The sequence below is a fragment of the Artemia sp. Qi Xiang Cuo genome, chromosome 9 (genome assembly GCF_049724085.1).
Source record: "Artemia sp. Qi Xiang Cuo chromosome 9, ASM4972408v1, whole genome shotgun sequence".
NCBI classification, from domain to species: Eukaryota; Metazoa; Arthropoda; class Branchiopoda; order Anostraca; family Artemiidae; genus Artemia; species Artemia sp. Qi Xiang Cuo.
The window spans coordinates 52916310-52938689 of NC_142802.1; the positions used below are offsets into that span (position 1 = coordinate 52916310).

A 22380-nucleotide genomic window follows, 5' to 3' on the forward strand; every position below is an offset into this window, starting at 1 on the left:
GCGGGGCGCTGGAACATCACAGATAGCTTTTAATAGATCATTTTAAAGGAAATTGCTACATCTACTCGCTTTTCTAAATACCAAAACACTATTCAATATTTAAGATATTTTTAACTTGCTTCCTCTGTCTATCTGTCTGAAGCCAAAATATGATATGCCTATTTCAACCCCTTCCTCTCATCCGATTTTGTTCAAAATTTGTATACAGCTTAACTTTTGTGAACTCTCCTGTAGAAAATTTCAAAAAATTTAAACGTGGTGCGTATCTTAAACAGGTCCACTTAATATGGCGGTCAGAGAATGGGTTTCGGCCGCTTGCAGGCTAGACTGCTTTTACAGTTCTTCCAATTCTACCTATGGCACCGGTTCCATACAATTCAATCTTAGCATTTTTACTAGCTAGTAGTCAACATAGGATATAATTATCCTTTTTTTTATTGTTCGAGCGTTTTCCTTTACATCCGTAGTTCGGGCTATGCATCCTTTCATTTTATGGGTTTGAATAAAAGTTTGATTCTAGCTGGGCTGTTTACTGTTTCGTCGAGTCATATGCAGGATATTTATTTAGATATCAATAGGTAGTTGACTGGAAATGCGCATCATGTTTAATTTTATTGAACATTTTTACAAGTTTGAGTAAAAGAGTTCACAACATTCAAAATATTTAGGAAATTTTGAAGTGTGTATATCAAAAGTATTCTTTAGAACCAAAAAATTTATTTTCCCCTTTTTTGTCCATTTGTAAAGCGCGGTTTTTAAAAAGTTTTTTTTTTCTTATAAAGCATTTTCTTTTTACAAAAAAAAAATGTCTTCGTATGCAAGATAATGAATGAAGTATAATTCGAGTGAAGTAATATATGTCAATATATTAAATGGTGCTAGGTCACGTCGCCTTAACAGTTTAAGTTGTTAATTCGTGATGATGTCATTTACAGTAAAGGAAAAACTCTAGCCCATAGTAACTGAAATGTTGAAATAAAATGCAATTTTCAACAAAACCTAATCTTAGGTTTTGTCTAAGCTACTTTGTATTTATATAGGAAAGATACGCATTATTTATATGAAAAAAAAAGTGAAAATAAAAATCTTTCGAAAAAGATAAACATTATAGGATAAACATTTTATGTTGACATTTTTATACGTTTAAAAAGAGTAAGAGTAATTGTTTTGTCTTGAAAACTCTCATGATGAAGGTCTGTTTTGTTATATTTTTTGCAGATCATTTGGAGTTATTTAGTTTAGAATAAAGAGGCGACCCACCACAATGTTAAGCAATTTCAGGTCCTAGAGGTCGCAGAGAGACGGCGGTAATCGCATTTTGTAGCCCAAGCTCAAACTAAGAAACTTGCAAAATTTCATCCTCCTCCGACTTTATCTAGGGCCCGGGGTTTTTAATGTTTAAAAAAAATACAGTTGTGAGAAATTCAAACTTTAGCGTAAAGAGCGAGGCGTTGAGGAGGGGATAGCCCCTTTCGTATACGGAATAATTTCTGTTCGTTTTAAGTTTTAACGTTGTTCCTTACTTTCAGTTAAAAAAAACTTGTTTTTTTTATTTAATATAGATTAGACACGCTTTATTTGTTGATTAAGAAAAATTTAGCGTTTTTTTTTTCAGCTACCTTAGTTACTAAAGCTACCAAAGCTTAGATTCAGGGGCGGATCCAGGATTTTTCTAAGGGGGGGGGGCAAAATAGGTTGATCCGAAAAAAAAATTTAGGAGGGGGGGAAATAGGTCAATCCGATAAATGTGCGTTAGGATCAAGTTTAATTAGTGCAAGCTTGACTGAATTAAGTAAATTACGCTGCTTTAAACTATGTTAGGGGGGGCGCTCCCCCACGCCCCCCCCCTCTGGATCCGCCACTGCTTAGATTTGCAGCAAAAGGTCTTTCTTGAAGTTTCGTTGGTTGTTTTTCAATTAAACAGATTAGCTACAGTTTTTTTTTTTTTAAGTGCAAGAATAACATTTTTGTTCTAAAAAATTTAAAGGGTTAAGGTTTTGTATTTGATTTTGGAACTGCATAGAATGTTTGTTGAAAAAGAGAAAAGGCAACAATTTGCAAAGTTATAAAGATAGAAATAGTAGTTTTTTTTTTTACTTTTTTTTTGCATTTTTTGCACATAACAAAACGAGATTTGAAAGGGGTGTCTAGGCACTCGATATGTGTGGTGTTGTGTTTGGCTTAACATTTTTGAAGGTGTACAAAATATATTGAAACTCCAGACGTCGTAATCACCTTATCCTCCCATCTTTTGTTTATTTAAATAAGATTTATTGAGGCACATTATTATTTATTTGACCATTTGTTTTAACCGCCTTAATTTTTTTTTAGCTTGTATCGGCAATACAGAGCGCCAAGTTTGAAAAAGAGGCTTGGATCAATGCAACCTCTTTTAAATGGCAAAACTTCAAGGATGAAAAGATTAAACGTCAATTTAAAATGTTGTCAATACTCGGAACTGCCGCTCTTCCAGAAGACAAGCTGAAGATGGTAAGAAATAAATCAGTAATAACCAGTAAATATAGGACAACGTTATATAAGACACAACGCGTAAGTTTTGTCAAAAGTAGCATGAAAACTGTATGTATTCTGAACTCTGTGCTTTTATTTTTCAAATCATCGGTAGAAAAAAATAAGTATAATAGTCAAGGTGGCTCGAGAGAACTGATGGAAACACACCAAATGTTTATATATAATGATATTGATTCCTAGAAATCTCTGCAATTCAATAATTTATTTAATTGTAGTTTTTATTTTTTAATACTATAAGTAAAGAAAAAGCTTATAATATATTTTAATTTCAGTGCAAATTACGCTGTAGGCTTTAGAACTTTTACGGTTAAGGGAAGGATGTGGGGCAGTAGCCAAACTCCTTATTGTAGTAATGTTTGTTTGTTTTAAGTTCGACTTTAGCAATCAATTTAATTTTACTCCTTTTACAATTTATTTGTTCATCTATGTCAGTATCTTTTATCTTTACGTTTGATATGATTATCTGTTTTGATTTCTTTGTGCTTCATTTCTTCTTTGATAGCAGTTTTTTGTTGTTTTAAGTTTGGATTTTTATAGAACTTTATTTCTGCTCGCCTTAAGTTTATTATGGCTGTTTACTCTTCTATGAAAAACTTCTTTTCGGAAAGTTTTTTTTAATTGATTTCTGTTCGTTTTGCTTGCTAAGTTTTATTATTCTATTAATTTAAAAGTATTTCTCCATTTTTTCAAGTTTCCGTCTTAATAATTAAAATATCCGATTATAGTTTAAACTCTTATCCTAAGATTACATAAGGTGATTTAAGCGTTGGCTTTGGTTGTACTCAATATAATTGTTGCATTAATTTATTTCGTTTACTTTGAAATCAAGGTTTGGAATTATCCCCAAGGCCGTACCCAGGATTTTTATTCGGAGGGGGTTTTACCCAAAAAATTTGGGGGGGGGGGGTAAACAAAAAAAAAACTCAAAAAGCACATACAAAATTTGTTTATATCCATTTTTGTTGCGTTTTTACGAGTCAGAAAAACATTTCCGGGGGGGGGGGGTCAAACCCTCCTAACCCCCCTCTAAGTATGGCCTTGTCTACCCCTACAGTAAGATTTTGTTTTTAACATTAGAGTAAAGATAATATACTCCAAAGAATCCTCCTGGAAGAATGTTATAAGTATTACATACGAAGGAAAATGAATTAAGAGAAGAAATATATATCGGAGGCATCACTTAGGTCTCTATTTGTGACTCTTTTAACTCTTTTATTTGTGACTTTTATTCTAGCTAGTGACTGCTACTCTAACTACTCTGTGAGATTGGCAGAAGGTAAACTCATATTTAGTAAGATGAAAATTGTCAACAACAGATTAAAGTCAACTACGAGAGACAATGCACTTCGCCACCTAATGCTCTCGGTGTCAGAAAAAGACCTGGAAATAATTGATCTCAATCATCTTGTCGAAAACTGTTAAAAAGTTTAAAAGTGGGAACGATTTAGGGTTTCGCTGTTTTGTTATCTTATTCACTGTATTCGCTGTTTTTGTTATCTTACAACATGTGACTCGTTTTTTTTTGTTTTTTTTTTTCGTGCTGTCAGAACAGTATTGCATCTTATGAAACACAAAGTAAAAAACGTTGCTTGTCGTCAGGACCTGCCCAAATTTGTTGGGACACTCTGAAAGTCCCTCCTCCCCCTCCTAGAGATAAAAGGCTAATAGTGCCCCTTATTACGCTGTCTCATCTTTAGGTTGGAAGAGGAATTTAAGCTACATCCAGGTTGTCTAAGATAGATATATATACTACTGGTTGTTTCTGCAAGATATCAAACAGTAAGAATTAATTAAAAAAGTTTGTATTTTTGAATAAACATCATGTTGCCACCAAGCCATGGCTAATTGGAGAACAAGTCAAGAAAGATAGTCTGAGTGAGAGGCAAAGCTGGCATAAGCCTTTTTTCAGAATTGTATAAAAATGATGTCATTTCACAAACAGAATTTCGATTCAATAGACGCGTAAAAAAAAATTGGCTTGTTATGCTGATTCTGAATATACAAGATTCATCAAGTTTAGTGTTACTCATCAAAAGCAGCGAGCCTGAGAAAATTTGCCTGATTTTCAAAATAGGGGACAATATCCGCCTAAAAGTCAAGGAATCTTAATGAAAATTACACCATCAGATTCAGTATATCAGAGAAGCCTAATGTAGAAGTTTCAAGCTCCAATATACAAAAATGTGGAATTTTGCATTTTTTTTTTGTCAGAATAAAGATTACAGGTGCGTGTTTACTTTTTTGTTTGTTTGTTTTTCCCAGGGGTGATTGTACCGAACTAATGACCCCAAAACATCGGGAGATGGTGCATTCAGACGGAAAGTAAAAGTTATAGTGTTTTTTTTTTGTTTTTTTAAGTGACCAAAAAATAGGAGCGCAACTAGCCCCCCTCCCACGCTTCTTTTTCCTCAAGGTCTTCTGATCAAACTTTGAGATAGTCATTTTGTTCAGCATAGTTGAAAGATCCAATAACTATGCCTTTAGGGGTGACATGAACCCCTACAGCCCGCGGGGAAAGGCCTGTAAGTTATGAAATCAGGCTATTGTTGCGTATAGTATTTGCTATTGGGAAGTTGCAGGGTTTTTTTTTGGGGGGGGGGGCTTCAATGTGGAGAACGTTCCATAGGGAGAGAAAGTTTCGGGGTAACTTTCCAGTAGAAATTTTACACTGGGGGGATTTGACAGAATAAATATACGAAATTCTTCTTATTTGTCTTTCATCTTATTTGCCAGTTCAATTTTGCATGAGGAGATGTTTCGAGGAAAATTTTCAGCGGGTTTGAATTTTCGGGAAGAAAATCCGCGGATGGAATTTTTTCCGCGAAAAAATTCGCGGAAATTCGCGGAAAAAATTCTCAGGATTTCCGGAGCGATTGGAAAAACTACTAGAAATTAAAGTCTTTTTCAAAGTATGCTAAGAATAATTTTGCAGGTTGAATCGTCCGCAAGAAATTTCACGGGGGGGGGGGATTTTCAGCGAGAAGGGAATTTTCATGGGGCAATCTTAAGGGGAGGTATTTTATGTGGGAGGAACTTTCCACTGAGGATTTTCCCGATAGGGGTGGGGATTTTTCATGGAGGGTGTGCCACATTTACCGGCATTATTTGAAAAACGGTAAGAAATAAAAAAAACAAGTTTTTATCTGAAATGAAAGTAAGGAAAAACGTTAAAACTCAAAACGAAAAAAATTGTTCTGTACTGAAGAGGTTTGTCCCATTTTTTTTTAGAACGGCTCCTAAAACACAAGGGCCGTTTAATTAGAATGAGAAGCTTTTTTCAAAGTGCCAAAAGCTTTCAGGTGAAGAGCAAGGTGTTGAGGAGGACGGCAACCCCTTCATATGCGGGATAATACCTGGTAGTTTGGAGTTTTAATGTTGCTCCTTGCTTTCATTTGAAAAAAACTCATCTTTTTTATTTAATATCACACTAGACCGAATTTCTTTTTGGCAATTCATCCAAGCCTTTGATAGTTTGTGTTTTATCATGAAAGGAGTTGAATATGCGTTGGGAGGTTTTTTTAGGGGGGGGGGTCAAAGATTAGAACAAGAATTTTTAAAATGGGCTAATTATCTGAGAACTGCAAGAAATTCTAGAGGAAATTTCTGAAAATTTCAAGAATTCTTGAGGAGAAGATGGGGCTCTGGTCCTGCTTGTATTTTATCATGAAAGGAGTTGACATGTGCGTTGATAGTTATTTTGAGGGGGGGGGGCAAAGATTAGGAAAAGAGATTATAAAATAGATGATTTATCTGAGAGCTATAAATAATTATTGGGGGAACTTTTGAAAGTTTCAAAAATTCTTGGGGAGGAAAGAGTTTCTAGTCCCAAAATTAGGAAATGAAAAATTTAATACTGTTTTGATAATTACATGCCAGGTCCCCCCCCCCCCAAGGGAAGGGGCGGGAAACTATAAATATGTAGGAGTTTTATTGCAATGATAACCTGTTTTTATATCTCACCCTTCTTGTAAAAGTTTTCACTGGTCCTTCTTCTCTTTGAAAATATTTCTGGGGGCGCCCTTGTTATGGGCTATCGGGATCATACATTAAAGGCGTAGATGCACAAGGTCAGGATTGGAGGCTGAGTGTAGAACCATAAACATGGTCGGATAACCAGCATGGAGGGTCAGAGATCCTGTGGCCTAAATTTTATACTATTTTTATAGTTTCTTATATTCTTCATGTACTTTGACATTTTTCTGATTTGGGGCTTATTTTTGCAGTATAACGAAATTGGTACCAAGATGGAAACTATTTACAGTTCAGCCAAAATTTGTCGCTTCAACTCAACGGAGTGTGGACTTAGTCTAGAGCCCGGTAAGATCTTTCATCTATTTATCTAGTTATGTAAAATGATCCTAATTTAGTTGTTATTGCTACCCTGTCCTTCTAAGTCTAGAAGGTATGTTAGACCACAGAGTTGCTTCGTGGTTATAGTTCATGGAAATGAACTTACCAGAGTGAGATCTTACTGAAGAATTAGGCAGGGGCGGATCCAGGATTTTTTAGGGGGGGGAAATAGGTTGATCCGACAAAATTGCGTTAGGAGCAAATTTAATTAACGCAATCTTGCGTTGATTAAGTAAATTACAATACTTTAGACTACGTTAGGGGGGGCACCCCCTCCCCCTGGATCCGCCACTGGAATAAGGTGATATTTCTTAAAGTCAGAACTTGAGGAACCATTGTTATGTAATGAGGAACCATTGTTTTGCTGAAGCTCTTCAAACCAGAAGGTCACAACCCAGTTTCTAATGATAAATTGTATATTCAAGTAAGGGGTTCAGATGATGGACCAGTAGCTTTATCAATTTCTGTATCACTGAAATATGAATCAGTGTAGGGTAAAGTAATTGAAGTGCCGCAAAAACAGGTAAAAACATTCAATTAAATTTACGAGCTTTTTCTAAATCATCCTCAACATTTTGATGTCTTTTTAAAAATCAAACTACTGTTCGTTACAGCGTTGCCAACGCTCTGAAATAAACTCTACTAGTTTCCTGACTTAAATTGTACGGCAAGAATTTAATTTATATTACAACCTGAACAGCAGGTTAAAAATCTGCCGCAACCAGAAGAAAATTTTTGATAAACTAAAGCTTGAACAGATATCCGAGTTAGATAGGAGCAAGTAACACAAAAATATACCGGACAATTTGATTATACCAAAAATTTCCAAATGTACTATATTGTGCCCGTATCTTTAAATCATACCAAAAAGATACAATTGCACCACGTTTGCAACGCTGATTGGGTGTCAATTTTCTTCAACTTAGGCTACTCATAATATTCGATGACGAAATAATAATTTTCATAAATTTATAAAATCTGCTTTAGTATTCTAATATTGAAGGGTATCAGCAACTTCCTATTACATAACTTACCCATAATACTCGTATTCAAACAAGATTTTCTTTTTCACGATCTGCTTCAGAATACTGATATCGATAGGCATCAACAACTTCAAGCTAGAATTTCAAGTTCTTAATAATTTCAATCACGGCGTGATCCCTTTTCCCTAAAGGAGGACTTATTTCAAATCCTGCCAAATCATCAGCAGGTTTTTTTATATAATAATATGTATAGTAGAAGGTAAAATATTATTTTTGGCTCTTTTTTATGTATATGTATGGTGTAATCATTTTTAATGAAAATACTAAAATAATCTTTTTCAAAATGTAAGGGGGGGGGGGTAATTTTCCCAATTGAGACCCCTGGTTGATACTAATAAGGATCTCTTGATATTAAAAGTCTTAAAAAGAATAATTGTATGTGAAAATTAATTTTTATTCTAATTCTCAAATAAAAAACATAATATATCGCAAATTTACATATAGAAAGTTAGAGGAGTACAAATTAAGTAATGTTAGTTAAAGACAACTCCAAAAATCGGAGCAATCTTGATGAAAATCATGCCATACATTTCTACCTGTTCGAGAACCCTAGGCTCTTATCTATTGAACAACGAAATTTTATATTTTTTAACAGTAAGACTTTCACAGTTCTGTGTTCATCCCCCCAAGGATTATCATATCGGGTCAGCGGTTATAGGTTTCGGGAGAGAGGTCATTATAACAGAAATTTGAGAGCTCAATGCCTTTTCTAAGCACGTAAAGAGCTTGCACTACAGCTCAGTGTTGGTCTTAAACATTTTGTGTTACAAAACACTAATTTTGGTTTTAGTAGGGTCAAAATGCTATCAAAGGACAATTCTGAGATAGCCAATCAATTTTCAATTATTATAAAACTAATTTTCTAATTTTTGCGCTGTGGCACATCTGCCCCAAAAATACATGCAGTCCACACAAAATGAACGGCTTTTATTTATACTGAAATTACAACGTCTATATCATATCAAATGGTTGTTTTTCAGTTATTTTGGGAGGTTTATACGATCATCTTATGGGGGAGGGGTACCTAAAGCCTCAAAGACTACTAACATTTAAGCCACCATCAAACCTACAATTACAAAAAATTAGAGCTAATTCTGCAGATATATATTATATAAACTGCGAGGCAATAATTTTTGTTACTCAGTTCATTTTAAGTTTCACCTTCACTCTTTACTTCCTTCAGAAAAACCTTTAATTTTGTAAATTGATTTTTGTTCTTTTTTTTTATGTATGGAACGACTTGTTAAAAGATCTTTTTCTAACTTTTTTTCTAACGTATCTAACGTTTTTTGTTCGTTTTTTTAATGCATGGAACGACTTGTTCAAAGATCTTTTTCTAACGTTTTTTCTAACGTTTCTAACGTTTTGTCTAACGTTTTTTGTTCGTTTTTTTTTTAATGTATCAAACGGATTGTTAAAAGATCTTTTTCTAACGTAGGCGATGAAATAAAAAAAAAAACTTAAGTTTTGTTCGGGTTTTAAGTATGGGTTCCTACCTCTCACAAACTTTCCCAATAAATATGTGTAATCTGTCACATTGATAACACTTTCAAAGGGTATATTACTACTTATACTTTCGAGAAGTTGTGGATTATTGTTATTGTTATTTTCATGGGCAGTCTCACAAAACTAAGCCGTGGCTCACGCCATAAAGGTCCATTACCTGCACTCCCACCCACCAAAAATATATAATACACCAGCAACAGATGGGTTATTGGTGCCCCCGAGGATGGGGTGTTTTGAGATCGCACTTGCATGTTGTCGAAGAACCTTTCTTGGTAGATTCAATGTGTCCCCTCTTGTTTTTTCTCACCTCGAGAGCCCTACGTGCCAGCTTTAGACCGACAGCGCTCGCCCTGTTGAAGAGATGAGAGAGTCAACCACACCTCGCCAGCCATCAGCCACAAACGGCACGTAGACAGCAGAGATGGCAATTTAGATAACCTCTTATCATTCAACGATAAATGTTCAAATTTATCAAGATTTAGCGACGAATCAGTAAAGGTTGCAGCAATAGCTGCAACCTAGTAAAGAGCGAACCGCAGCAAATAATAACTAAAGGTCTAAACATAGGTCTTTCAGTCAAAAGTATAGTGAGAAAAAATTGCCATTCTTAGCTTGTTCAGGAATGGTAACTATTATTTTGATTGATTTTAATAGTACAAGGAAATTAAAAAAAAAATTACAGGAATTTTAGAAAAGAGCCTGAAACCCCTCGAAAATGACGTGAAATTTCTGTTTCTGTTTGGTCTACGTTTTAGTTTGGCGCTTTACTCTCATTTGAAAGAGATGTCATTTTTCTATTTAATCAAAGCTGCTTAGATGATAACTTTGATTCAAATAGATTTTTGAAGATGGGTTTCAGAATGAGTAAAAAAGGTATGCTTCAGATGATACATCTAGTGTCTAATAAGACAAACTTAGAGACCATTTATGCAATACTTTTGTTTGCCTAATTTTCTCATTTCGTCTGAGCTTATGTTAGAAGCCTTTAATTTTGAATTTTTTTTAGAAATCACTGAGATTATGGCGAAGAGTCGCAACTATGATGAGCTTGAACACACTTGGAATCAGTGGCATGAAATGTCTGGGGCAAAGATCAGGAACCTGTATCCTCAATTTGTTGAGTTGTCAAACGAGGCCGCTAAGCTTAACAGTAAGTAGAGATTTTTTTTTTTTTTTTTTTTTTTTTTTTTGTAAACGATTCTTTTGGTCCTCTTTATAAGGGGTCAGATCATCAAAGATTAGTTCCACAACGACTAAATCTTCAAATAAAGTCATATATCCGTATACAGGAATGATGATATTCGTCGTATACAGGTGTTGCTAGTGCCAATAATTTTCTGAAATAAAGGTAGGTATGGTTTTGGCATGAAAATTAGAAGTTTAGGTTTAGTCTGCTTTGTATCAAATTGGCGATGGTACAAACCCCATGGCACTCGATTCTTATTTCTGACCTGAGTTGGGCTTTGGAGAATTTTATTGATGTAGCTAGTTGGATCGGCCTAGGTGGATCACCCCAAATGCCTGCATTGCCAGTGTACCGTCTGGAATTAAAGACAACTGTTTTGACAGGTTTTTCTCATTTATTATATATAGCATAACCAGATGATTTGCTTTTCGTTACCCGTTCTCAAGCGGGCCTGTCGTATCCTGACCTGTTAGTGACCTCATCTTTTCGAAATACAGTGTTTGTCGATTTAGATAAGTGTGAATGTTTTAGGTTCAATGGTCTTGTAGGATCTGACCCCTTGGGTTGCGATCTGTTCTATATTCCACAAGTAGATTCCTTTTATTGGCTAGGTGTCACTGTTTGTTGATTACTTGGCTTTTTCTGGTCTCAGGTTCTTAAGGATATTAAAATGAAATTTAAGCTAGGATATTCAAAAATTGTTGGAAACCAGAGTCATTATAGAAGACGAACTTTATCTAGACTATTCTCAAATTTTTATAACCATTCCGTGCTTTTCATGCCAGTGTTAGCAGTGTAATAAATTATAGTGATTTAGTATAAACCAAGGCCGGCTGTTACCAGTATCTTAAATTCCATGATAGTAAATTAATTACTTTATATTCAGCAACGGATATCATCTATATATCTCAAACATTAAGTTCTAAATTGTTAAATGATGCACCGTTATGTGTTGGTGCGTTCCATCGTCTTATTGTCGCAATTAGGTTCATTTTCTTGTGCTTTTGTTTATTTTGATGATTTTAGTGTTTGTGATTATTTCTATGTTTTTTGATGATTTGTCATTTCTATTTATTTACTCCGTGTTTGTAAGACATTGGGTTAAAAATAATTGATTATTATTGAGGACATAATAAAAAAACATTTACCATTATGGTTTTAAATATTTATCAAGGACTAAAAAGAGTAAATTAAAATCTTACAAGAATAGTTAAAATAAAAATACAACTATAATTGTTCTTGGTCCTATTGACTGGCAAAATGTTGAATATTTTTGGATGGAGTCCATAGCAAAAAAAATCTTTTATTTTCCATTCCTTTCTAAGAAATTGTTTCTTATGTTAAATCGACTCTATATCTAGATCAAGCTGAAAGCCCGGTCAAGAATGACAAATAATTCTTTTTCGTTACTTCTAAAATTTTGGAGATTATCAGCAGAAAATAGCCATTCATTTCAATGCCTCAGTTCATTTTTGCCATGATATGACATCTATAAATGAAGTCGCTTATTAAAATTAAATAAAAAAAACAAGTTTTTTAAACTAAAGTAAGGAGTGACATTAAAACTTACAACGAACAGAAATTATTCCGTATATAAAAGGGGCCGTCCCCTCCTCAACGCCTCGCTCTTTTCGCTAAAGTTTTTTATTGTTTAAAAAAATAAAGTTATGAGACAGAGTCAAACTTTAGCGTAAAGAGCGAGGCGTTGAGGAGGGGACGGCACCTTTCATATACGGAATAATTTCTGTTCGTTTTAATTTTTAACGTCGCTCCTTACTTTCAGTTTAAAAAACTTGCTTTTTTTTATTTAATTTCTGATCGTTTTTTAGTTAATGCAGCTTTTATTTTGGCTCACCTTCATTGAATAAGTAAACAAAATTTGCATAAAAATTTTACTTTTCTTTTGCTAAATGGCTGTCTCTAAATTTGGTTCTGATATGATTTACAAATTAACTTACGTAACTAACTTCTATATTCGTATATTTTTCTTCTGGCAAAAAATACAAAAGTTGCAGATTTTTGCAGATATGAGCTTGAAACCTATGTAATAGGGTTTTCTGATACGCTGAATCTGACGGTAAGATTTTCATTAAAATTCTCTCACTTGTAGGGGATGTTTCCCCCTATTTAGAAAATTAGGTAAATTGTCTCAGGCTCGTAGCCTTTGATGAGTAATACTAAACTTAATAAAATTTATATATTTAGAATGAGCATTATAAGCCCATTCTTTTGATACATTTATTGACATCAAAATTCCGCTTTTAAAAGTTTCGATTACTGTTGAACCGTATCGCTTGTTTTTTTTTATTGTTTTAATTTACTACGTTTATGTTATTACGTATATGAGGGGGTTCTCCCCTTAGTCAATACCACGCTCTTTACGTTAAAAGTTAAAACAAAATTTAATTCACAAACCCCTGAATCACAAAGGCCGTTTAATTAGAATAGAAGTAGTGTGATAATAATTACCGCGAATTGCACATACAATTACACATGAATTGCGCAAGAAAAACCCATGCCTTTGACACTGTATTTACACGTGAACATTTTGAAAAGCTGCCAAGGTTTCTGTTATTGTTGTCAAAAAACGAAATTTTGTTGTAAATAAGTAGTTCTTGTATCTTTTAAAAGAGCTTTATGGGGTTTGAGAGACTCGGTTGCCTGATTCCGTGTAGTTTTTCTTTACTTGGTCCCCCCCACCCTTTTTTCAACTTTTTTTTTTTACATGTCTTCGAATCAGATGAAACAAACTTAATTTACTATTCTAGTTTTTCTAAACCAGTATTGCCTATTTGGATACACAATGCAGAAACTTCATTTAAGAAGTTATGAAAAAATTGTAAGTAAAAAATTGTAACTCTTTCCTGAAGTCACCTCTTGGATAGAAAATGCAGAAACTTCATTTAAGAAACTATGAAAAAATTGTAAGTAAGTAAGTAACAAATTCTTTCTTGAATTCGCCTCTTGGATACACAATTACAGAAATTTCATTAAAGAAATTATGAAAAAATTGTAAGTAAGTAGCAAATTCTTTCTTGAATTCACCAGCTGGATAAACAAAAAGATACTTCGTTCAAGAAATTATGACAAAATTCTAAGTAAGTAACAAACTCTTTCTTGAATTTACCTCTGGGATACACAATGCAGAAATTTCATTTAAGAAATTATGAAAAAATTGTAAGCAAGTAACAAACTCTTTCCTGAAGTCACCTCTTAGATACACAATGCAGAAATTTCATTTAAGAAACTATGAAAAAATTGTAAGTAAGTAAGTAACAGATTCTTTCTTGAAGTCACCTCTTGGATACACAATACAGAAATTTCATTAAAGAAACTATGAAAAAATTGTAAGTAAGTAGCAAATTCTTTCTTGAATTCACCAGCTGGATAAACAAAAAGACATTTCGTTCAAGAAATTATGACAAAATTCTAAGTAAGTAACAAACTCTGAATTGTTTTCACGACTTAAATACACGATGTATAAATTTAGTTCAAGAAATTATGAATAAATTCTAAGTAAGTAAAAATTTCTTTCTTGCAGTCAACTCTTGGATACACAATATGGAAATTTCATTCAAGAAATTATGAAAATATTTGTAAGTAAGTCACAAGCTCTTTATTGATTTCACCTCTTGGATAGACACTACAGATACTTCATTCAAGAAATTATGAAAAAATCGCAAGTAAGTAACAAACTCTTTATTGTTTTCATCTCTTGGATATACAATATGGAAATTTCATTCAATAAATTATGAAAAAATTGTAAGCAAGTAACAAACTCTTTCCTGAAGTCACCTGCTGGATAAACAAAAAGACATTTCGTTCAAGAAATTATGACAAAATTCTAAGTAAGTAACAAACTCTTTCTTGAAGTTACCTCATGGATACACAATGCAGAAATTTCATTTAAGAAATTATAAAAAAATTGTAAGCAAGCAACAAACTCATTCGTGAAGTCACCTCTGGGATACACAATGCAGAAATTTCATTTAAGAAACTAAGAAAAAATTGTAAGTAAGTAAGTAACAAATTCTTTCTTGAAGTCACCTCTTGCATACACAATACAGAAATTTCATTAAAGAAATTATGAAAAAATTGTAAGTAAGTAGCAAATTCATTCTTGAATTCACCTGCTGGATAAACAAAAAGACATTTCGTTCAAGAAATTATGACAAAATTCTAAGTAAGTAACAAACTCTTTATGGTTTTCACGACTTAGATACATGATGTAGAAATTTAATTCTAGAAATTATGAAAAAATTCTCAGTAAGTAAAAATTTATTTCTTGAAGTCAACTGTTGGATACACAATACGGAAATTTCATTCAAGAAATTATTAAAATATTTGTAAGTAAGTAACAAGCTCTTTATTGATTTCACCTCTTGGATATACAGTACAGATACTTCATTCAAGAAATTATGAAAAAATCGCATGTAAGTAACCCTTTCTTGAATTCGCCATTGGGTTGCACAATACAGAAATTTAATTCACGAAACTATGAAAAACATTGCAAACAAACTTTTTCTTGAACTCGCTTCCTGGACAAACAATACAGCAATTTCACTCAAGAAATTATGAAAAAATTGTAAGTAAGTAGCAAACTGTTTCTTGAATTCTCCTCCTGGATGCACAATAGAGATATTTCATTCAAGAAATTATAAAAAAAATTTACATGCAAAGTCGACGTGGCTTTATTTCATTTTTTTATGGTTAATTTAGACAAGGTTACGTGCGCGCACGTAACCTCGTCTAAATTAACCATAAAAAAATGAAATAAAGCCATTTCGACTTTGCATGTCTCTCTCACTATGTATGCGCCGTCGCGATGTGTAACCAATCACCAATCAAGTTATCGTATATTGATCAACCTCCGCTGTCTCTGATTGACCCCTAAAAAAAAATGGGTGTTGTCTAAAAAAGCAGTCTGGTTGAAAACGTGGAGTTTTCGTACTGCTCACTTTTTGCAATGTGTAGGAACCAGTAAGGAATCCCCGCTCGTTTGGAAAGGTGCCAAGGAAAGGCAAGCAAATAGCATGTAGTTTCAAAACGTGTTTAATCACGTGTAGAGCTCCCATAGAATGAAATTTCTGTATTGTGCATGCAAACGGCGAAGTCAAGAATGAGTTTTTTACTTACTTAGAATTTTGTCATAATTTCTTGAATGAAATTTCTGTATTGTGTATCCAAGAGGTGAAGTCAATAAAGAGTTTGTTACTTACTTTCCATTTTTTTATAATTTCTTGAATAAAATATCCGTATTGTGTATCCAAGTGGGGACTTCAAGAAAGAGATTGTTACTTACCTGGAATTTTCTCATAATTTCTTGAATGAAATTTCCGTATCGTATTGCGTATCCAAGAGGGGACTTCAAGAAAGAGATTGGTATTCACTTAGAATTTTCTCATAATTTCTTGAATGAAATTTCCGTATTAGGTATCCAAGAGGTGTATTCAAGAAAGAGTTTGTTACTTACTTACAATTTTTTTATAATTTCTTGAATGAAATATCTCTATTGTGCATCCAGGAGGAGAATTCAAGAAACAGTTTGCTACTTACTTACAATTTTTTCATAATTTCTTGAGTGAAATTGCTGTATTGTTTGTCCAGGAAGCGAGCTCAAGAAAGAGTTGGTTTGCAATGTTTTTCATAGTTTCGTGAATTAAATTTCTGTATTGTGCAGCCCAATGGCGAATTCAAGAAAGGGTTTGTTACTTATTTAGAATTTTGTCATAATTTCTTGAATGAAATGACTTTTTTGTTTATCCAGGAGGCGAATTCAAGAAAGAATTTGTTACTTACTTACTTACAATTTTTTCATAGTTTCTTAAATGAAGTTTCTGCATTGTGTATCCAAGAGGTGACTTCAGGAAAGAGTTTGTTACTTGCTTACAATTTTTTCATAATTTATTGAATGAGATTTCCGTATTGTATATCCAAGAGGTGAAAACAATAAAGAGTTTGTTACTTACTTGCGATTTTTTCATACTTTCTTGAATGAAGTGTCTGTATTGTATATCCAAGAGGTGAAATCAATAAAGAGTTTGTTACTTACTTACAAATATTTTCATAATTTCTTGAATGAAATTTCCGTATTGTGTATCCAAGAGTTGACTTCAAGAAAGAAATTGTTACTTACTGAGAATTTTTTCATAGTTTCTTGAACGAAATTTCTTCATCGTATATCTAAGTCGTGAAAACAGTAAAGAGTTTGTTATTTACCTAGAATTTTGTCATAATTTCTTGAACGAAATGTCTTTGTTTATCCAGCAGGTGAATTCAAGAAAAAATTTGCTCCTTACTTAAAATTTTCCCATAATTTCTTTAATGAAATTTCTGTATTTTGTATCCAAGAGGTGACTTCAAGAAAGAATTTGTTACTTACTTACTTACAATTTTTTCATAGTTTCTTAAATGAAGTTTCTGCATTGTGTATCCAAGAGGTGACTTCAGAAAAGAGTTTGTTACTTGCTTACAATTTTTTCATAATTTCTTAAATGAAATTTCTGCATTGTGTATCCAAGAGGTAACCTCAAGAAAGAGTCTGTTACTTACTTAGAATTTTGTCATAATTTCTTGAACGAAATGTCTTTTTGTTTATCCAGCAGGTGAATTCAAGAAAGAATTTGCTACTTACTTACAATTTTTTCATAATTTCTTTAATGAAATTTCTGTATTGTGTATCCAAGAGGTGACTTCAAGAAAGAATTTGTTACTTGCTTACAATTTTTTCATGGTTTCTTAAATGAAGTTTCTGCATTGTGTATCCAAGAGGTGACTTCAGGAAAGAGTTTGTTACTTGCTTACGATTTTTTTCATAATTCCTTGAATGAAATTTCCGTATTGTATATCCAAGAGGTGAAAACATTAAAGAGTTTGTTACTTACATGCAATTTTATCATAATTTCTTGAATTAAGTATCTGTACTGTATATACAAGAGATGAAATCAATAGAGAGCTTGTTACTTACTTACAAATATTTTCATAATTTCTTGAATGAAATTTCCGTATTGTGTATCCGAGAGTTGACTTCAAGAAAGAAATTGTTACTTACTGAGAATTTTTTCATAATTTCTTGAATTAAATTTCTACATCGTGTATCTAAGTCGTGAAAACAATAAAGAGTTTGTTACTTACTTAGAATTTTGTTATAATTTCTTGAACGAAATGTCTTTTTGTTTATCCAGCAGGTGAATTCACGAATGAATTTGCTACTTACTTACAATTTTTTCATAATTTCTTTAATGAAATTTCTGTATTGTGTATCCAAGAGGTGACTTCAAGAAATAATTTGTTACTTACTTACAATTTTTTCATAGTTCTTAAATGAAATTTCTGCATTGTGTATCCCAGAGGTGACTTCAGGAATGAGTTTGTTACTTGCTTACAATTTTTTCATAATTTCTTAAATGAAATTTCTGCATTGTGTATCCATGAGGTAACTTCAAGAAAGAGTTTGTTACTTACTTAGAATTTTGTCATAATTTCTTGAACGAAATGTCTTTTTGTTTATCCAGCAGGTGACTTCAGGAAAGAGTTTGTTACTTACTTACAATTTTTTCATAATTTATTGAATGAAATTTCCGCATTGTATATCCAAGAGGTGAAAACAATAAAGAGTTTGTTACGTACTTGCGATTTTTCATAATTTCTTGAATGAAGTATCTGTACTGTATATCCAAGAGGTGAAATCAATAAAGAGCTTGTTACTTACTTACAAATATTTTCATAATTTCTTGAATGAAATTTCCGTATTGTGTATCCAAGAGTTGACTTCAAGAAAGAAATTGTTACTTACTGATAATATTTTCATAATTTCTTGAATTAAATTTATACATCGTGTATCTAAGTCGTGAAAACAATAAAGAGTTTGTTACTTACTTAGAATTTTGTCATAATTTCTTGAACGAAATGTCTTTTAGTTTATCCAGCAGGTGAATTCAAGAAAGAATTTGCTACTTACTTACAATTTTTTCATAATGTCTGTAATGAAATTTCTGTATTGTGTATCCAAGAGATGACTTCAAGAAAGAATTTGTTACTTACTTACTTACACTTTTTACATAGTTTCTTTAATAAAATTTCTGCATTGTGTATCTCAGAGGTAACTTCAGGAAAGAGTTTGTTACTTGCTTACAATTTTTTCATAATTTCTTAAATGAAATTTCTGCATTGTGTATCCAAGAGGTAACTTCAAGAAAGAGTTTGTTACTTACTTAGAATTTTGTCATAATTTCTTGAACGAAGTGCCTTTTTGTTTATCCAGCAGATGAATTCAAGAAAGAATTTGCTACTTACTTACAATTTTTTCATAATTTTCTTTAATGAAATTTCTGTATTGTGTATCCAAGAGGTGACTTCAAGGAAGAATTTGTTATTTACTTACAATTTTTTCATGGTTTCTTAAATAAAGTTTCTGCATTGTGTGTCCAAGAGGTGACTTCAGGAAAGAGTTTGTTACTTGCTTACAATTTTTTTCATAATTTCTTTAATGAAATTTCCGTATTGTATATCCAAGAGGTGAAAACAATAAAGAGTTTGTTACTTACATGCGATTTTTTCATAATTTCTTGGATTAAGTATCTTTACTGTATATACAAGAAGTGAAAGCAATAAAGAGCTTCTTACTTACTTACAAATATTTTCATAATTTCTTGAATGAAATTTCCGTATTGTGTATCCGAGAGTTGACTTCAAGAAAGAAATTGTTGATTACTGAGAATTTTTTCATAATTTCTTGAATTAAATTTCTACATCGTGCATCTAAGTTGTGAAAACAAAAAAGAGTTTGTTACTTTCTTAGAATTTTGTTATAATTTCTTGAACGAAATGTCTTTTTGTTTATCCAGCAGGTGAATTCACGAATGAATTTGCTACTTACTTACAATTTTTTCATAATTTCTTTAATGAAATTTCTGTATTGTGTATCCAAGAGGTGACTTCAAGAAATAATTTGTTACTTACTTACAATTTTTTCATAGTTCTTAAATGAAATTTCTGCATTGTGTATCCAAGAGGTGACTTCAGGAATGAGTTTGTTACTTGCTTACAATTTTTTCATAATTTCTTAAATGAAATTTCTGCATTGTGTATCCATGAGGTAACTTCAAGAAAGAGTTTGTTACTTACTTAGAATTTTGTCATAATTTCTTGAACGAAATGTCTTTTTGTTTATCCAGCAGGTGACTTCAGCAAAAAGTTTGTTACTTGCTTACAATTTTTCATAATTTATTGAATGAAATTTCCGTATTGTATATCCAAGAGATGAAAACAATAAAGAGTTTGTTACTTACTTGCGAGTTTTCATAATTTCTTGAATGAAGTATCTGTACTGTATATCCAAGAGGTGAAATCAATAAAGAGCTTGTTACTTACTTACAATTATTTTCATAATTTCTTGAATGAAATTTCCGTATTGTGTATCCAAGAGTTGACTTCAAGAGAGAAATTTTTACTTACTGAGAATTTTTTCATAATTTCTTGAATTAAATTTCTACATCGTGTATCTAAGTCGTGAAAACAATTAAGAGTTTGTTACTTAATTATAATTTTGTAATAATTTCTTTAACGAAATGTCCTTTAGTTTATCCAGCAGGTGAATTCAAGAAAGAATTTTCTACTTATTTACAATTTTTTCATAATTTCTTTAATGAAATTTCTGTATTGTGTATCCAAAAGGTGACTTCAAGAAAGAATTTGTTACTTACTTACTTACAATATTTACATAGTTTCTTAAATAAAATTTCTGCATCGTGTATCCCAGAGGTAACATCATGAAAGAGTTTGTTACTTGCTTACAATTTTTTCATAATTTCTTAAATGAAATTTCTGCATTGTGTATCCAAGAGGTAACTTCAAGAAACTTACTTCTTACTTACTTAGAATTTTGTCATAATTTCTTGAACGAAGTGCCTTTTTGTTTATCAAGCAGATGAATTCAATAAAGAATTTGCTACTTACTTACAACTTTTTCATAATTTCTTTAATTATATTTCTGTATTGTGTATCCAAGAGGTGACTTAAAGAAAGAATTTGTTACTTACTTACTTACAATTTTTTAAATGTTTATTAAATTAAGCTTCTGCATTGTGTATCCAAGAAGCTAATTCAGGAAAGAGTTTGTTACTTGCTTACAATTTTTTCATAACTTCTTAAATGAAATTTTTGCATTGTGTATCCAAATAGGCAATGCTGGTTTAGAAAAACTAGAATAGTAATTTAAGTTTGTTTCATCTGATTTAAGGACATGTAAAAAAAAAGTTGAAAAAAAGGGGGGGACAAATTAAAGAAAAACCACACGGAATCAGGCAATCGAGTCTCTCAAACCCCATAAAGCTCTTTTAAGAGATACACGAACTACTTATTTACAACAAAAATTTCGTTTTTTGACAACAATAACAGAAACCTTGGCAGCTTTTCAAAATGTTTACGTGTAAATACAGTGTCAAAGGCATGGGTTTTTCTTGCGCAATTCATGTGTAATTGTATGTGCAATTCGCGGTAATTATTATCACACTACTAATAGATAGCTCTTTTGAAAGCACTAAAAAAAAACTGTAGCGTAAAGAGCGAGGTATTGACTTGGGGGAGAACCCCCTCACATACGTAATAATTTCTGTTCGTTTTAAGTTCTAATGTTGCTTCTTACTTTCAGTTGAAAAAACTTGTTTTTTTTCTAATTTAATTTCTGATCGTTTTTTAGATAATGCTTGGAAATCCGGCGCCCCCTTCATAGAAATGTCCCTTACCCCAAAGAAACATCCTCCACGGAAAGATTCTCCACGGTAACCCCCTCCTCCAGCCCCCCCCCCACCACCAGAAAAAAAGCCTTCTTGAAAATGCCGGTAGGCTTATACTTCCTAGGTGCCACAGCACTCTCTAAACACTGGGCAAAGGCGATTACCAGCAACCCCTGTCCAGAAGACCGGTGGTTAGTAAAACATTGTAAAAGATATATATTTTAGATCGATGACTATGTTAGGCAAAATGGCTATATCCAAATTTTGACTTGGTGACTTCGGGAAAAAAATGAGCGTGAGAGGGGGCCAAGTTGCCCTTTATTTTTTGTCACTTCAAAGGGCACTGGAACCTTTAATTTCCGTTCCAATAAGCCCTCCTACGATATTCTAAAACCACTGGCTCAATACGATTACCCCTGGGGAAAATAAAAAAAAAATAAAAAATAAATAAAAACGCATCCGTGATCTTTCTTCTGGCAAAAATTGGAAAATTCCACATTTTTGTAGATAGGAGCTTGAAACCTCTACAGTAGGGTTCTATGATGCGCTGAATATCATGGTGTGATTTTCATTAAGGTTGTATAACTTTCAGGGGGTCTTTCCCCCTTTTCTCGAAAATCAGCCAAATTTTCTCAGGCGCGTAACTTTTGATGGGTAAAACTAAACTTGATGAAACTTATATATTTGAAATCAGAATTAAAATTTGATTCTTTTGATGTATCTATTGGTATCAAAATTCCATTTTTTAGAGTTTCGGTTACCATTGAGTCGGGTCGCCCCTTACAGTTCGTTACCACGAACTGTTTGATACGTGAAGCCACCTGCATTGAATGGAGCCACATGCATAAAGCCATGTTTTGTGTGTGAAGCCATTTATTTTCTAGAGGACACTTGACAAATATGTTGCTGATGTGATGTGAGCTGATGTGACTAGGCGATGTGGTATGATGCGACTAATGACAAATCGATGTGATCAATAGTATTAACAGTCATGTGGTTTATATATAGGAGGCAAAATAAAAAACAA

At 32.6% G+C, this 22380-nt stretch overlaps 1 protein-coding gene across 1 annotated transcript in view; it reads left to right on the forward strand.

Annotated features, from left to right (window-relative positions):
* LOC148948795 (angiotensin-converting enzyme-like) overlaps positions 1–22380 on the forward strand; it is a 97214-nt gene that overhangs the window by 38191 nt on the left and 36643 nt on the right. Inside the window, exons 3-5 of the mRNA XM_089094708.1 lie at positions 2332–2490; positions 6756–6849; positions 10438–10581. Coding sequence (XP_088950834.1) covers positions 2332–2490; positions 6756–6849; positions 10438–10581 — 397 coding nt within the window. The remainder of the gene's footprint in view (positions 1–2331; positions 2491–6755; positions 6850–10437; positions 10582–22380) is intronic.